Genomic DNA, 19,055 nt, shown 5'->3' on the forward strand with positions numbered 1-19,055 from the left:
CATTCTAGGGTTAGTGCTACAATGTGTTTCTTCTCAGATATTAGGTAACTGCACTGGAGGTGGTTCAAGTGAGTACAGACATTCAGCGGGCTTTAATAGAATAGTTTAATTATGGGCAAAGTCACTGAATGAGCGTACAGTCCTTCTATCACATGGCATTTGTTCCACCTCAGGTCACAAGGTATTTAACAGCTAGCCACATTTCCAGGCATTGCAAGACTGTGGGAATGGATTAACCATGTGTGTTAATGACAGACAGAGAGACACAGAAGTGTGTGCATGCTCACTCTTTGTGGAGTTCTCCAGGGGTTTTGGAGAGCGGCGAGCTGGAGTGTGAACTGATCTTGATGGGTCGATGAGGCTCTGCACTGGCTGGTCTGCCCGGGACATGGCTCAAAATCCCCATGCTGTCTGCTGAGGTTACAGGGGTGGAATGGTGCAGCCAGGGGCTGGAAGTGTTCTGCATCGTGCACACACAAATAAAGAGAAGGTCATAATGCACTCAAGCCAAACCACAATTCTCTATCGACAAGTCAGAACACACAAATTGTGCAAAAGAATGACTGTTCCTCAAATTAGTGAATTACCGTGAACATGAAAAGCTTGGAGATGTGTCCAGACATGATACAGCACATAAAAGCATGTGCTCACACACATTCTGATTTATTACTGTAGGGTAGGTTGTTTCAGGCTGAGGTCAAAACCAAAAATCCCTGACAGAACCAAGAGAGAGGCCTCCTCTAAGGGGCCTTCTTACAACAACCTCAGATGAACATTGTGCATTTCAATTAACAACACACACACACACACTGCTGCAAATTACAGTCTATATAAATTATAACAATCATGGCTAGTAAACAGACAGGCACACAAACACATACCCTCCGTAGGTTGGAGTCTGAATTGACAGCATTTTCCGGATGTACCCACTTGTACCCAGGTGGGTAGGAGTGGGTACCATTTGGGTACTGCCAGATGATGGGGTAGAGGCCGAGCTGGTTATACGAGGCACCTCCATGCGTCTGGGCCAGCAGTTGTGGGGGTGGCTGCTGTTGGAGGAACTGCTGCTGCTGGTGGGAATGGTGGTGGGCCAAAGCCAAGTGCCCGAGTCCAGGGGAGTCCAGCCGGGGATGGCTGCTCAGAAGAGAGGCTGGTGAAATTGTGGGAAGTACGGTGGGCAGCAGGTGTGAGTGGTGCACAGAGTGGCTCATGGAAGAAGAAGGGAGGAGGTGGGATGAATGGTGTGAGCTGGGCGTGAGACACGTGGCGTGAGAAGAACCATGTAGTGGATGCAGGTGTGGGTGCAGGTAAGCCACGTGGTTGTTATCTGATTCAGGACGCACCAAAGCAGGGTCCCGGTACACCATAAAATGTTCATTTTTGTCGACAACAAGCAGGCTTTTCGTTGACTCGGAAAGCGCCCCTCGGGCTGGCACTGGCTTAAAACTGGAGCGGGGTATGTCAGGCTCGTGTTTGAGTGCCAAGCGGCCTGTTGTGGGTGGGTTTTCAGGGTGGCGCGGTTTATGTTTGGACACCTCAGGAGATGTATTTGGTTTGGGCTTGGAGTATTCGTGAATGCTGTGGGTTTTTGACTTTATGATGTCAGGTGAAGGATTGCACTTGGGGTTGAGAATGTCAGGGGATGAGTTGGACTTAGGTTTGGGCAAGTCAGGGGAAGGATTAAGTTTATGGGTCTTTCTGATGTCCTCGGTTAGTGGGGGATTTTTAATAACCATAGATGTGTACTGCTGCTGGAGCTTCCCTCTCTCGCCCAGGGCTGCTGACTCACTCACTGATGTCACCGGCCTTATGACCTCAGAGTGGGTGAATTCGCCTATGTTGTGAGCATTCTGCTGCTGCTCGCCATCCGGCCTCCTGCACTCTGCGTGGGAGGCGTTTAGCACCAAATGTCTGGATTCAGGGACGTAGGCATCACACTTCTGCGATGCCAGCAGGGCCGACACGGCCTCAGAGTTCTCTCTGGAACTAAACTGCGTGTTGGCATCCTCTGTGATATCAATCACGCACTTGGGCGTGTGCGTCCAAGGCGTTCCTGTGCCATTATGGTCCTTGGAGAGGGTTTTCACAGTGCTTTTCATCTCGACAATGCAGCTTTGGACCTCTGTCTGTCCAGAGGCTTGGTTTTGTGTACAGGAGGCCGGAGGAGGCAGCGGAGATCTCCTTTCTCCCGACCGCTCGCTCTCTGCCAACTGAGCCACATCCATGGCCATTGGCTTGCCGCTTTTATCCTGCATCTCATCCCAGGGAGACAGCCTGTTGATTACACTCAACTCGTCCACAGGCTTGGATCCCTGGGACTTCTTCTCCTCCTCTGAAACTTTTGAAGTGCTCTTGCATTTGAGCTCATTCTCTGAACAGTGCTCTGATGAAGAGTCTATGCTCCGCTTATTAGAGTTCTCAGAGTCACTGCTCTCAGAGAGGTCAGACGTCTCTGTTTTGAGCCTCTTGAGACTGCCTTTCTTGTCCTCTTCATCTGCTTTCCTCCTCTTGTTTGTCTGCTTGCTCTTATTTTTAGACAAATCTAGAAAGAAATAGAGACCAACTCTGTTATGTATAACTTTCAACACAGAAACAAATCGTGCCACTAGCAAACAATTCCATGCAAGCGGAGTGCACAAGAAACTCAATCCAATTGATTATTCAAGCACGGATCAGGATGATGTCATTTTGTACATTAAGGTTAAAGGCTGATTGAATCTTAAGTGCTGCATTATAAGTGTGATGGATGGGACTCTGGTAGAATTTATGCACACTTAAAATGTCCATTTCACTGCAGTGGCTGCACTCACCTCATCTCTCAAAGACCCAACACCCTGCCAAACACTGTACTGCAGGAATTATGATGGAAGGATCTAAATGATCTTTTACCAGGCGAACATCCAACCCAAAAGCTAGCATTGAAACTATCCAGTAGAATCTTTTGTCAACTTAAATATACTGCATAGCACTAGACCATGCCTAACATAAAAGCCTCTGGATAACATGAAAACCATAACAGGGGAAAATCTAATCAATCTAGAAGAGATTCATTATGTTTTAATTCCTTAGAGTGGGGTGCTGCAATTACTGTTTCATTTCCCATCAAATTCCAAACATGACTGAATCAAAGCAACTCAGTAACAGACCTTTAATCCTTTTTCAAGAATAATTTATGAAAACATTTAACACAAGTAACACAAATATCCGCTATATTCACTATGTTTAGAAAAAGACAGGAGAGACAGGTTGGGGAAGACGGGAGCAGTTGTAACTTTAAAAAAAAAAAAATTCTTCATAACTGACAGACTGACCTGCCATACCTACATGCATACTTCAAGTAAAAGCACCATAATCATATTTACATAACACTGCAGTGGTATGATTACTGTAACAACTGATCAGTGTTTTACCTCTTCCTCCACTGTCTGATTTTTCATCTTTGATCTTCTCATCATCTGGAATACTGCTGTCAGAGCCTTTCCGACGTGAAGATCGTGAGCTGCGCTGTTGACCTGGTGAGGACTGCTGCAGCTGGTGTTGCTGGGATACCTGCTGCTGAGCATGCTGGGACTGTTGCTGCTGCTGGCCCTGAGAGGCCTGTTTGGGGGTGGAGCAAGAGGAATTCATCACCGGTCTGGGGCTATTGGCCTGGGCACGTGTGTAATGACCCTGTAAAAACACAGAAGGGTGCACAAACAGCAAACACAAGCATGAGATGGCTTGTAATGGATTTAGGTAATAGAGAGTGAGAGAGATTTTTAAGTTAAAAACCACCAATATAAAAAAAAAAAAACTTCCTTGCCAGCAACAACTGTACGACACACGTCTGTAAAAAAAAAAAATGGTCACAGAGCTAGGCTTAAAGAAGAGTTCCTATGGCTCTTAACAAAGCTTTCCAACCCTGTACCTCAAGATAATATTTTACACCCCAAATCCATTTAATTCATGCAAGCACAGTGCGTGAAATGGTAATTGGGGGTAAACTTTTATTGGAAAATTAACACTAGTAATAAATTAGCACTTAGTAATAAATGAATGCTAAATAATTATAATAGACAGGGATATGCAGGTGGTATAAAAGCAGCTCTAAATCTATGGAGAGAGGGAGGTGCGGCCCGGTACCTGAGAGATTCCTGTAGAGCCGCTTGGTCTCCCTCCTGTGGTCTGTTGCATATCCCCAATTAATGTTTAAAACAGAGAAACAGAGAAGAAAAACAAACAAAAACAAAAAACAAGGTGGAACAGAGAAGTCTTGTTAATGATGAAAGGAGCAATGATATGTGCTTCTACAAGGCTCTAGGTTTCTTAAAAAAAGACTGTAAAAAAGCACATAGGAACTTTACTTCAAAGCTAGCTACAGACACCACATCCAGTAATAAGTACAAACAGACAGGCACAAGACAGAAATACAAGTTGGCATATAACAGTGAACACAATGTTGATCCAGGAAGGCAGGTGCGCTGATCATCTAGCAACAAAAGCACATATAGGCATGTGAGATATGTGTGTGCTCTTGTAAGTTACACTCACATGGGCAGTGTTGCTATTCTGGCTAGAGCGAGACCTGCGTCGTGACGTGATACCGATGTTCTCTCCTTTTAGTAAAGAATGGACCACATCATCCAGAAAGGTCATCTGTATCATGGAGGGGTCAACGTTCTGAGGCTCTAGTACCTGTACACAGAGACAGAAAAGACAGCTAATTTTATTTATTTATTTTTTTTGCTTTAAACAAATAAACCACAAAAGGCCTGCAGTATAATCATTACAATTCAACACATTCATTTTCAGTTTTATGATAAATATTGTTATTAACAATTACAATACTGATTGTGCATTTGTTTAAAATATTTTTTTATTTGTATATAATAATAATAATGCATTTGCTTAATAAAATAATATTTTTTACAATATATTGATTTAATAAAACATAATAATAAAATAATAATTTGTGTCCTTTTTTATTATGTAGTAACCACTTTACAAAGAAGACCCTTGAAAAAGCATAACATTTTTTTTAGAACTAAAACACTGAATCAGGCATCAGATACCTGGTCGTTCATGACAACCATAGTGCGGCTAAAGAGATCGTGGTGGGTGATGATGCCCGTGAACCACTGGGTGGCTGAGTCTTGTCTGTAAACTCGTACACGGTAGCCATTCAATGAATAGGGACCTGAAAAGAACCGGAAACACTTTCAAAAACTCACATCCAATAAAACCATACACAGCATTAATAACAGGCTAAGACAGAATGTGACTTAATTTTAGTTTGGCATATCAAACATAGCATGATGCTTTTCATTAATTTTCAATTTATTTAAAAAATAGAGCAGGAGTAATATGGACTACTTTTATTTATTTTTTATTATTTTGTAATTTTTAATTTTTTTATGTTCTGTTTACAGCACTATAGCACTTTGTCACTGTCTACATTTAAGCATTCTGCAAAGCTCTCCTTTTGTTCATTCTGGGTGAACTTTTCCTCAGGGAATGACACATCAGTCCTTGTATCTGTGATATGCTGCTAGCCGCAGTGAATGCTGGCAGGTGTCCAAACTGACTGGAGCTCATTAGTGCAGGGCAGGTCAGGTCATTCCCATTAATTACTCCTGAACACTGCTCATATGCCCTGCTAGATCAGCTAACCCTTCATTGTCCTTGTGCCTACAACAACCCAGAATGCATCTCCCTCACACACATTTGCACATGCACATAAACCATGGGGCGACGTCTGCATAAAACCACAGACAGTTTGTTTTTTTCTTTTTTTCTTTTTGTTCTCTGTTTCCCCACCAAATCCTTTGGCTTTGAGATACTTTCCATTCTGCCCTTGTCAACTGCCAAGTTCAACAATTATCACTAATTGTGGGCCTGGAATTTTTTATGGACTTTGTAAACAAGACCTTTTGCCAAGACTAAAACAACACCCTCTGCCTGAACCAGCCAGGTACAGTGAGCAGTCTGTCATTTTTAAAAACCAAATCAGGTTTTGTTGTAGTTGTTTTTTGTTTCGTTTTTTACACTCATTTTACTTCTGTAATGTCACACATTTCCAAATAAAAAGGAAGGTTTTGGATCCTAGAAATTGGGCATTCTGCAACAGAGAGGAGCTAGAACTGAATGTGAGTTGGCAGCTGGTTTGGGAAAAACTACTCCCCTCATTGTTAAATATTTTTGTAGGTGAATCATCATTTAATCTCACATGGCATAACCTGAGATCACTTTAAAGCAAGTAAAATGGGTAACTGAGTTAATGTGTCATCTGTGTCATCTAAATAGCACAAGATTTAGAAAAAAGTTTTTCTTTAGTTGCAATTGCCCATTTAGAATAACTGATGAAATGGGACCACCTTACCTTGCATAAAAATTTCCTGAACTTTTTGGTCTTTCACCCACGCTTTCACTTCTTCATGGAGATGTGGATAGTCCCTAAAAACAGGACTTAAACTGTCAAACTCATCCTGCAGAAAACAAACAAACACAAAACGTCAGCATAAAACTTCCAAAACCATAAGGACGCAATGCATAGTCACATCAGTGTTGAAGGTCACTCAATCAACCTGGGTGAAAAAAACTCTCCACATAGTTGGTCACACAAATTTGCCATGTTAACCATCATAACACTGCTTGGTCACTGTGAGTGATGCTACTAACAAGGGACCTATTTTACCTGCAAAATTTCACCCAAAGTCTGAGATTAATCTTAAGTCTAACTGCTTACAATGAAAGCCACTCCTGAGCAAACTTCCTGATTGGAGGTGTTGAGGTTTGTGGCCCAAAAGGTGCAGGGCAAGATATGCCACAAAGTGTTATCCATAAGGTTAGTGATCCCTTAAGCTTTAGCATGAGCAACAGCAATAGGCTTTGCAATCAATACTGAAACGTTTACAGTCACAGAGATATTTGAACAATCTGATGAAGGCCAGTGACCCACAGAAATTGAAACAAGCACAGGAAAGCTCTCACACCTCCTCATGCACGGAAACCCTACATTTCCGCTTTGCGGGAGCCCAGCAGTCAAGCAGATGTGTGTGTGTGTGTGTGTGTGTGTCAGGCTCTTGCAGGGTGAGTGGGATATCCGCCCTGCACTTCCATTAATTGTTGATGGTGATGACGAGTGGAGAGAGGGCGGGGGGTGGGTGATCTGACTGGAGCTCTAGTTACTTACACAATCACACAGCAGGCCTGATGAACACATGAACTAAGCCCTGGAATACCCCGCTGCTGACACACACACATATATATACACACAGTGTAAACAAAAGCCCACATTGCTGCCATGTGATTGCTGACAAGGGTGAATGATAACACATCTCAGATCAGAAACATAGGTACTTAAATGGAGCCATATTCAATCAATGAGTAAAATTTTACTTCTTTAGTTTTAAACTTGAACTGGAGTGAAATCTGTGAGAAGAAATCAAACTTGGCTAAACAATTGTAAATGTGACTGCTCCTTAAGAATTAAACCAGCAGTTTCTGATAGTACTGTTCCTTTAAGAGTTCTATATATAAATGACCTCTGTTTTGATTGGGTAATTTCTGTGTACCAGTATGAGGTTCACATTTAAGTTTATCAGGGCATGTCAATACTGGTAGGTAAAGATATATAGATATTGGTGGTCAAATGTTAATGTGCTCAAGGTTGCAATGTCATATCCCTGTTTTTTGTTGTTGTTGTGGTTGTTTTTTGCCATCAAATAAGCTTTTCATGATGTCTTGCACTGTCACTCATTACAAATGTCTGATCAGATATGTAATTTAAAAGTGGAACTAGCAAAAATGAGCCAATGAAGTAACATCTTTGCATCTGATCAAGATTACATGGAGTTTGGGAACCGAGAGGTGCTGTGGTTTGTCTTAAAAAGACAGTGTTGAATGGCCAGTGTGTCTAATCCTTGGCGAATATAAATGGTCATATCGTCCTTTCCCTAGTGACAACCATTGCATTACTCAGAAACACATAACACACGCCTTTATACCAGTTTTTATTTTAAAACGAGAGCATTTCAGGACACATGATTTATTTACTGGCCTGCAGGTTATAAGCTCTTCTACTCAACGACAGAAAGGAGCATCCGAATAAAACAAATAATATTCCATGTCCAAATGTTTCCTATCAGAGCAACACACGCTTCCAGGAATGCAAAGTTTCTCACCATCAAACAAATGACGAATTCTGTGAATAAGGACAATGAAATTTAAATCGACGAGAGAGACATGATCTCATTCCTACAGTCTGGTCAAGCACCTACAACAGGACTTCAGCTGTAATCTCATCTGCTCCTATGCACACACACCCTCGTGAAGGACGGAGCAGATGCACTTTTCTTTCCATCCCCCACCTCATTCCACACCGGGCTGCCATCCATCACTTTAACAGCAATATGTTCCAGGATTTTCCACATGGTGCTGCGGTGGAAGACACTGCGAAAGCAGGGTGGTGCTCGGCACTGGGGGAATAGGAAAGTGATTCCAGATCCAAACTCTGACCCAGATAAAAACAGCTTCCTTCCCCCTTCTTGCTCTCTGTCCAGTGGCCTGGAGCCTGGAAACAAGGCTGGGCGTGGTGCTCGCACTCTTTCTCTAGCCCGTCTCCATGTTCCCAAAAAACAGCCTCTCACCGTCCAACAGCTGCTCAGAAGTGTTCCATACTGTTCCCTGGCTCTCCAAAGGAATCACGTTTCAGATACATCTTATTCTGATTGTCCATGTGACATGCTTCATTCATATGTGCTGTCCTAGACAAGCATAAGCTGCAAAAGTGTGTCTGCCACTGAATAAATAGCACTCTTCAACACGGTTCAGTGCCGTGCAGATCCGTAAGGACGTGCTTTAGGGTGCTACCCGGAAAATGACACTGTGGTTCCTAATTAGGTCCAGAAAACATGTCTGTGCACCATCTGTTTGTTGACAAGCTGATGCTGATTGGATGAGACTGGGATTTCACATGGACTAGAGACAGAGGTGGTACAAATACAATTATAAAATGTTTCCTTCCACTGTGCAATTACTTCTGACAGCTATAGATAGATAACCCATGTCAGCTGCTGGTTACTGTTTTATATAAAGCCTAAAAACCATTCTGCATGAATGATAACAATCAAGCCTGTGATTATGTGCAATGACTTACATAAGATTAATAAAACAAAACTAGGACACTCCAATTTTAAAGTTTATAATGTGTAACTTGTCTGCGGTGTAGATTAGAGCTGCATGATTATGACAAAAATCATAAAAGTCGATTATTCCCTTGTAACTGTAATTGTGATTATTATTTACGATTATCACAATTTACATTGAATGATGTTTATACTACTGTTTGATGCAACTGCATGCCGTATTTTTATATGAAAATAAACAAGCTGAAAACACTTTGAGCGAGAAGGAATATAAGGAGAGAGTAGGTTGAAAAGATAGGATGAAGCAAGACCACAGAATGCCTTAAAGGTGAGCAGAAGAATTTAGTATTTCACACGGAAAGATACAGGCATCCAGTGTAGATTAGATAGAATAGGACATGCAATTTTCGTTATTTTATGTTGTGACCTAAACCAGGCACAGAAAGCTATCTTTTCCATGTAAATGAGTTTTTGTCCTCAACAACCATGATAGAACATTTTTTTGTTCCTTTCTGAAGCTGCATGCTAAAAGGCTCCGCCCAAAGTAAAATTCTACTGGTCCAAAATTGTGGACCACATTACTGTGTAGAAAACATCAAATATAATGAGTACATTTTCTCTTTGAGTGAAACAATTTGCTGCAGGAAATGTGTTTAGATTCGAGTTAACCACAAATAACCACAAGTACTCAATAAAGCCACATGTAAAACTCCAACGTAGTCAGAAAAGCAGGTTTAAAATTAAGACATATGTGATGTTATAAAAAAAAAAACAGTCTCTAATGTGCCAAATTCAAATCAATATCTAGTCTAGTCATCATAGAGGGTGCAGCTCAGGCCGTTACTGTACGTCAGTGAAATTAACAATGTGTTCATTAAGAATGAATGAAGTCCCATTACCGTCCCGCTCCACATGACTGAAAGCTCCTATTAGCATTCCTCTGCTTCCTTCACTTGTCTCTCTCCATCGCTCTTTTTCTCTGTCTTTGTGCACACAAAGGGCAGACGTGTTCCTGATCTGTCCCTCTCTGAAAAGCACAGCTCCTGCGTTAATGTCATCCTGTCCTCTGATGATTCACGACCCGAGCCTGGAGCACTTGTCAAGGTGAGACAGGCCAAATTTACAAAACCATGTATAACAAAAAGACCTGGCCACACCTGTAGTCTATTAAAATTTTTATTGTGGCCTGCCACAATATCAAAACTGACCACCACAAATAGATTTTCCAAAAGGCTTGGACTTCATTGAATAAACATGAGCACTGCATGCGCGGGTGTTTTTATATGAATGTATATTTGAATGTATCTTGCCATCTTATGATACATTGCTTGTTGCATTCCTCAACTGTATGTCGCTTTGGATAAAAGTGTCTGCCAAATGAATAAATGTAAATGTAATGTTTAAACACTGTCTATGATGTTTGAAATGGTCAAGACACGCATGAGCAACCACAAATATACCTCATCTATCCTGTCTAGCACAAAGGACGCTTCAAATCACAAACAGGTTTTTATAGAGAGAATGATATGAGGATGGACCGATGCTAAAAAAGTATGTTGTTCGGATGGGAGATGGGAAAGGGAACATGCAGGCGGAGTGTTGCCATGGCAGTGGGCAGCGTGGGGAGCTGACACAATACTTGCATCAGTCAGAGGTGTAAACAACAAATGGGTGCACAGAGCACAGAGACAGGATGTTCCTTCCAGGGCACTACAAATGCTTTTCACAGAGATGACGCATTCAGCGGATGATTCATTTTGCAGAAAGCAGGAATGACATGAAGAAAAATACCATAATAACTTTATTATAGCATTAATGGTGATGTCTTATAACAGCGGCATAAATATCAGTGCAATTAACCGCTGCGGCAGTGGGAAAACCAAAAATGGGTGTAGAAACGTAAAAGCTATTGTTAAGGAGCAGACGACGTGTGCGCTCCTGTTGCTATGGCAATACTACATACGTGATGTGTGTGAAAAAAGCTTGTTGCTGGGGTAATACAAGTGTGTGTGCGCTGATTGTGTCTTTCATATGGGTTTGTGTGATGTCAAGCAGGATGTTATTGAGCGCAGTAACAGTGAGTAATTATTTACATTGTGGATTAAATCATTCAGGGAGTGCTGCATTCCTGTGTATAAATACACATGCTAAAACGGTAGCTGTCTGTGTGTGAATGTGTGTAAGCATACGGGGAAGGCTGGCTGAGCCATGTGTATGTGTGTGATATATGGTTCTTCATTAAAAGAGAGTATGCAAGTGTGATGTATGCTCTGTTTTGTTGAATAGTATCCGTGAATGCAATTTCACACAAATGTTAGAGCTTTAGGGGATGGGGGATATTGTGATGTGTAGCAGAGAACAGAAATCACAAGCATCTCTGCATGCTTCATATGCAAGCTGTAAAAACAATCCCACCACTCAACACAGAGGGTGTAAAACTAAAGGGCTGTTGACACTGACAGCGATGTGCAGCCAAAAAGCAAGTAGAAGTTATTTGTTTTTAATTTAAAGTTGGTGATCTGAGGTGAAATAAGGAACAGGCCATCAAGCATAGAACATAATGCCAGCTGTTTATTCACTGAAGTTCTCTTTACCAGTCCTCTCAGTCTTCATTAGTTATCGGCCTTAGATATCTGCATCAAAAATCCACATTGGTCAACCACTAAATATTTTAACTAATATTATTGTTTAATACTATAATATTATGTTATTATGTCAATTTCTGCAAAAAGAAAATGTGGAAAACATCCAGAGAATCCATCTAGTTCTGATAAACTTGGATACAGCTATTAAGAGATCAACAGCACAGTGACTTGGTGACCTCCAGTGATTTAATGGCTGTCACTGTGAATGTACCTTAACTGCCATGACAGTAAACAAGAACATGTTTCACTGTTACACAGAGTTCTCAAGTCCTCTACGCGGCCACATTGAGGCCAGAGGTCAAATTCCTCTTCTTCTATCCCACTCAAGGATAAACGAATGCAAATGCATGCCCAGACCCAATCCCCCCTCAGTAATGTAGCCCACAGAGAATAATGAGTGTAAGTCACAAGCATGTAGACGTCTCTTCCAGTAATGCACACCATAACAGCACTCCTGTTTTCTGTTTCTCTCTCACTCTCGCCGGCTGGCCTTGCACACAGAGCCTCAATTGTTGCGATTATGCCAAACAGATTCCTGGGCTCCAGCCCCTCCTCCCTCCTTCCATGGATTGGGCTGCTCTGTGGAAAAAAATCCGTGAAGGAGAAAAGAGGCCAAGACAGGATGTGAGCAAGCCAGCTCATCACACTCCAGCAAGCAAACAAGTTCCCAAGCACTTCTGAGGTCAGACTTTGGATTTTTGAAAGGGGGCAGGATTTTTGTTTCCACAACGAGATGATGTGTTGGAATGTGACAGGGTCCCGTGAGAGTCACAGACGCAGGGTCTGAGGAATACTCCCTTTGAGGACATTTCTTGGCTGTGAGTGGCACTGTAGAGATGAACAAATACATGCCTGCTTCCTCTCGACATGCTGTGGTGTACAAACGGTTGAGTGTAAGAGTGTCCTGTCTGTGACAGTAGCACCATAACCTCAGTTTCACCTGTGAGTGAAACACACTCATGCAATGTCTACATAAGCTCTAAAGTAGCAACCTAATTACACAGGAATCTCATAAGCGACTGATATGAAATACTCAACATGGATGGCAACATGAACAAGTGCCATACAAATAGCTTTTGACATTAGAAAATAGCTGTCAAACAACAGCTGTCAGATATTCTCTTTATATTTTTGCACCACGATTACAAACATCAACCTGATAGAAAAACTGACCAGAGAAGCTGACGTTTATATTAATGCATGTTATAGCACCCCTATAGTTCTTAATATATATAAACATACAATATAATAAAATAATATAATTTGTTGTGATAGATAGTAATTAGTAATATGACAAAAGGAGTTGGTCACCACAGTTTGCAATGAAAAAATACTATACCAGAAGCTCACACAGCACTGAGTTTTTTTTTGTGGAAATATGTAGGTATGCATTGAGTTATCTTAAAAGGTAGCATTTTTCCTGCCTACAAGAACAACCATTGTATTTTAAGCTCAGCACCATGTCCCGACAAATGTTCTGGAACAGAGCTTCTGTTTCAGTCATATTATTGATGTACTTGCTACATTTACTGCAAACCAAAAACCCATCAGCATGTATTTTCTTCTTCTCTACTTCCTGCAGAGATTAACCACAAGCATCCTCATAGATCTAAACTAGATCTTTCAGCTACTGAAATATGAACACAGGCGTTCCAATGCAAGAAAAGAATGTCCACAGTAAACCAGACCACTGCAGCGGTCACAAATACAAAAACCCGCTTTTAAATTAATCACAATTTCCCCAAACATGCTATGCCCAGGTTCGGGTTCAGGGGAGAGAGCGGTCGATAATTTGCTGGCTTTTCATTATCCGTTGTGCAGGATGGAGGTGAGCCTGCAACACTGGGGATAAAACATGTCGTGAATATGAATCCAGCAGTGGAGAGCATCTCCTCCCATCTGTCATGTGTGTTTGTTTTCAGAGCCTCTCTCTCTGCAACTGTGTTTTATCTAAGCTAGATTAATTAAGCTGTTTGTGAGAGTGGCTTAGCAAAGAACAATAGAAGAGGCTGTTTGTTGTCCTTATTAGTGCTCTGAGCATGAAGCACCAACAGAGGCAGACTCATGTAGCTGACCAGCTTGTATACCGATCCACCTAGAAGGGCCCAATAGTTGAAGCTGGAGGGAACATATTCAGATTGCAGGGAAATACTAGCAATGGATTTGAAGGAGCGCACGGAAAGGATGCACAACCTGAGAATCTTTAACCAGAAGCTTCAACTTGTAAGCAAAATTTGTAAACAGACAAGGCCACACAGGCAGAAATGTGAGTCACCTTTTAGCTTATTGTATACAGCCTAATATAACTTCAAAATACTGCAGAGATACGTGAGAGAGAATGCAAAGCAAATGAGACGGAGAGACTCTCACCTGATAGGGCTGACAGGCTCCTTCATCCGTCAGGAAGTCCAGGTGTTTGTCAGAGAAGAACTCGATGGCTGTGGTGGACCCTAACACTGTCTTCCCTACAAGAGGCTTGAACGTCTGTAAGGACAGAAAACATTGGTTAGTCAATGATCTGGGTGTCAGAAGCTAAAACAAACAAGTGTGTCATGCTTGACAGCTCAAATGGAACACAAATTAATTTAATGTATCCTTTTTCAAATCAATCCAACCTAAACAGTACATACACATATGCAATCATGCTCCATGTGACTGACTATTAAAGGCCTTCACACTGGTATCCTGAGTACCAAAAATGAATTGCCAGCCCAGGTAAAGTATAAACAGGATGAACCAAGAAAACAAAAGAAAAAGGATTATGAAAACTCAAGGTTAAACACAAACAATTTCAAACAAGTAAAACCCATTTATTTCCCTTACAGCTGTTATTCTTGCCAGAGAACCAATAAACAGGGTAACTACAGAATAAAAAAAATAAAAAAAAATAAGAATAATTTTTTTAATGAATACCGTATGTCCATACCAAACAAACTCATTCAATCTCAAAATGAATTCTGTATCTCAGGATTTATGTATATTCTTTTACTTAATTAAGACTGGGACTCAAATTCAACAGCAAAACTGGGTAAATGGAAGACATGTTTTATTAGGTAGTTACATATGTACTGTAATTGGGTTATGTAATAATATATTGATACATACAAAGAGGTTGAATGATATTGGATTTTTGCTGATACAGTATAATAATAATTTGTTAAAAGTAATAAACAGACTATTGTGCCGATACTAGTAAAAACTAAATATTGAATGTGTTTAATGAAGTTCTTAGTGCTTCCTGTGACGGGGCAGCCCAGAGAAAACAGCAGATCATAAGCAAATTGCCTGGCATAAATGTACTATATTCATTGATTATGAATGCAAATGAAACCATGAGCATATGGAATATGCAGCACTCACATTTAAGATATTTGAGACTTCTTATGACCTTAAATTTGATCAAACTATATTTAAGACTTTTTAGGAACCTGTAGGCACCCTGAATAAAAGGACGCAATGCCACTCAAGCAATAGATGCCTTAATGACCATGCGCCTGTGTGAACTAAACACAGTTTAGGCTCTGAGAGTATGTTCTCACAGCACAGTAAACATCTGCAGCTTCACCTTAGTTGACAGCTCAGGACTTTCCTGAGACTCCAATTGAAGCAGAAGCTTAAATTGGCACTAAGTGTGACTACACAAGAGTGGGACTGAGTGGACAGTAATTGGATTCATTACAAGCCCGGCCTCACAGTAGAGAACAAAACTGCAGCTGAACTTCAGTATGTGTGTGCGTGAGTGAAAACTGCATGCCAGCTGGTCACTGGGAGGAAAGCAGGCTTCATACTACATGCAGACACAGCAGTCATGGGACTAGCTGCACATGATCACCATCACAATACTTTCTTCATGTCTGCTAGTAGGGAACACATTCATAACTGTGCTAGTCTAAATGCTATGTACCAGAGGCTTATGGATTTAGATGTCATTTTAGTTTCTCATTTACGACATTCCCATAATTCCTACAAGCAGGACTGGAGGTCATTAAGAAGTTAAAACTGTATTTATGTTTAAAAAAAAAAGGCTGTGACATTTTAAACTGCATTCTCAAAGCGAGTGTTTTGAGACTTTTTGTTGCAGTTGTAATCTTTGTACATTGTATAAAAAAAAGGTGTTTTAAAGCTGTAAATAAAACGTTGGAGTATGTTTTGTAAGAAAATACTATTTCAGTTTTTTTTTATTTTATTTCATGTTTAATTCAATTTGTGAAATTTACTCGCAACTTCTGAGTGAAAACAGTTTTAATGTAAATCCTACACCATTTCTTCAGTGTTAGGGAGAAATCTGTACCGTTTCCTCATTATGAAAAAAATAACCCTAAATAATTTAACAGTATTTAAAAAAAATAAATAAAAAAAGAGAGAGAGACAAAAAAGTCACTCCATTTTATACAAGCATGTGCATGTGATCTTAATCCGTGCTGGACTTTTGGCTGCACAACCTAACATTTCTATTTCTATCAATAGAGGTCAGAAAGACATGCCCATGTCTGGATACCTCTAAAACAGCCCTTGAAAGTGAAACATAACCACACTGACCAACAGGAAGAATTTTAGACCAGTAAACAGTGTAAGTGTCTAACCACAGGTCTCTGTGATAGCACAGTCTAAATGAATAATTATGATTGCTGAGATGTGAGCTCAGATGATCTGTATTGACTGTCTTTCTGCCTGCCTGTCTCTCTGAACCTGATCCTGCAGCAGCAGGGGAAAGACTAGCTGTGGATTTACACTTCTAAAATAAACCTTTCATCAGCCTCACAAGCAGTCAAGTGAGCAGCTATTGAATTTGACTTCTATATGGAGTACCAACCTACTACTAAAACAGAGTTATTATTAAAATCTTTTCTACCGTACAATTTGCTACACATAGTTCCAGTTCTAGATGCTGATTGGTTGATACAACATTCAAGGGATGCTAAAATATATGCTTTAAAGTAGTAACAACTATAAAGTGTCAAGGGACTATATCTTTTAGCTGAATGATGGCACGTAATGCATTTGCTTAATAAAATATTATGTAAAACATAATATAAAATATTGCTATATATAATGTTATTCCTAAAATATTTTAACAATGCAACACGGCCATTTTAGCAATAAGGCGCTCAATGCTATGGCTATGTTAAAACCATCACACACTTAAATAATTGTCTCTTTTTTTGCTCATGATGTTGCATCAATAATTTAGAACTTTGCATCAATATTTAATTTATTTGTGTGCAGAATCATTTAATTTCCTATAGATTAATTAAAACCTGCATTTCTGAGACCCCAGATTTACAAGCAACTCAGTTTTCTGCCTATAATCAGACTGATGACTCAATCAGACTGGAAGTCTTCATGTAAACACCTCAATCAATCCAAATGAAAAAGATCCAAATGAAATTTATATCAGACTGAACCTTTTCTGACCATTTTTTGTTAAAAGCAAAAACAGCAATTATGCATTCTCTCTGTGGATTTCTCTGTTTCTCCTGAATATGTGCTGAAAGTTTGTTCAGAATATGTAATGCACATGTACAGTAAAATAATTTGTGAATCAGACTGCAAAGTTTAGTGTAGGTAAACAAAACTTTGGAACTGACAAAAAACAGTGAATGCAAACATACTTAGTGTGTTGTGTTGTGTAGCTGGCTATACCCAGCTTTACTCATGGCTGTATTATAATTGTAGAGATATGGCTCAAGGGTTTGCATTCGCACCACCATGTCATTCATAATACAGCACGGACTAGAGTGACATTAACATGCTATTTACATGACTTTCACATGCTAATAAAGCTTTCTTGTTTTAACAGCAACAGAAATAATGTGGCTGATATGAATGACAAATGTGACATTTAACATTAAAATGATACATCTAACCAAGAGTATCAATCTAATTCTATGAATCTGTGTTATTATTATTTACTAGAAGCAGCATGACTTTATCAGACTTGTAGCAGAGCTTCATTGCTGTCGTGTAGTTCCTCTTTGGCGTAAGGGGAGTTGAATCAAGGCTACAGTCACACGAGCTGTTTCTAGGACAGATAAATATAGCAACAGCAGATCCACATCTCTTAAAGGAAAACCAGGCTTTGTTGTTCTAATAAAAACATTCACACAACATAGAGCTCAGGAAAATGCACACTTGATGCAACTGCATGGAGGAACATGAAAACAGATAAAAGAAAGGAAAATACAGAGTCTTCTGAGCAGCACTGCAGGTGCAGCCGATGATGTTCTACTCAATGATTTCTCAATTTAAAATATGGTTGACCTTTTGTAGCAATCAGTCTACTACAGAAAGCAAAATTAAGCATTCAGCACTACCAAAACTGCAGCATTTTGCAGTTTACGGCCAGAGGATTTCATCAGAAACTAGATATTACCCCTGTGACACCTTCACACACAAACACAGACAAACAGAGAGACGCAGAAGCACTTCCTTGAGCGACTGCAACTGGGTCGCATCTGCCACTTGTCATTAGGGAGATACCTCTCATCACAATCACGCTGCCAAACAGACAGCACAATAATTGCTGAGCATCTCCAGAATACAGAATACACCTGAGTGAATCCACAATACACGCACATGACTGCAGCCGCACACACTGAAACACACAACACATGTATCTCATTCCCACTGCAAGAACAAAAAGAGGCCAAGAAAAGGAGGAGCTATTTCAGAGAAAGCACAGGCCGGCTGTTTGCAGACAAAGCCTCTCCAAAATACAGTCCTCAACTGGGCGCTGCGCAGCGGGCTGTAATTCAGCAATAAATATTTGATAAGGCTGAGCACACTGGAATGTGCTGCGGAGCCGCGAGGGGTGTTCATGCATAGCCAAGTGTGCTGGAGTCTGGGACGCTCCAGGATGACATTATCTGATGAAGGTCACAGAGAAACGCAGACTGCACTTACACATACATGTGCTGGATCTCACAGCGAAGCAGTCATTAAGAGTGATGGACAGTTGCCTGGTCTTTCTTTGAACTCTGTTGTCTCTCTTGCACATGCACTCAAGGCATGAGCAACCAACAGAATCGATGGGCTGCAAATTTATCACAATTTTTTTCAGTGTATTCCAAAGACTGGTTAAATCACCATACACACTCTTCACTGTAATGTTATGAACACAAGTAACATCATAAATTTGTAACAACTGTTACTAATTTGGTTCTTGCATGTTCAAAATGTACTACAAGTGTGCTGCTTACTGCGCAGTATTATGTAAACTGCCTACGATTTTGTGCCTACTAAAAGTGTCAGAGGACCTCACTATATTGCATGTTTGCTTAACTAT

General features: G+C 40.6%; 1 protein-coding gene across 4 annotated transcripts in view; it reads right to left on the reverse strand.

Annotated features, from left to right (window-relative positions):
* Positions 1 to 19,055, reverse strand: part of LOC109052664 (probable JmjC domain-containing histone demethylation protein 2C) — a 133,233-nt gene that overhangs the window by 21,033 nt on the left and 93,145 nt on the right. For 2 of the 4 annotated variants that reach the window (XM_019070075.2, XM_019070082.2), the window contains 8 exons: positions 14,141 to 14,254; positions 6,359 to 6,464; positions 5,052 to 5,176; positions 4,531 to 4,674; positions 4,123 to 4,167; positions 3,411 to 3,669; positions 882 to 2,542; positions 288 to 460 (listed from right to left, as the gene is read on the reverse strand). In XM_019070075.2, coding sequence (XP_018925620.1) covers positions 288 to 460; positions 882 to 2,542; positions 3,411 to 3,669; positions 4,123 to 4,167; positions 4,531 to 4,674; positions 5,052 to 5,176; positions 6,359 to 6,464; positions 14,141 to 14,254 — 2,627 coding nt within the window. The remainder of the gene's footprint in view (positions 1 to 287; positions 461 to 881; positions 2,543 to 3,410; positions 3,670 to 4,122; positions 4,168 to 4,530; positions 4,675 to 5,051; positions 5,177 to 6,358; positions 6,465 to 14,140; positions 14,255 to 19,055) is intronic. The other 2 variants (XM_019070076.2, XM_019070077.2) reach the window with 2 other exon arrangements.

Source organism: Cyprinus carpio, chromosome A12 (genome assembly GCF_018340385.1).
Source record: "Cyprinus carpio isolate SPL01 chromosome A12, ASM1834038v1, whole genome shotgun sequence".
Classification (NCBI taxonomy): Eukaryota; Metazoa; Chordata; class Actinopteri; order Cypriniformes; family Cyprinidae; genus Cyprinus; species Cyprinus carpio.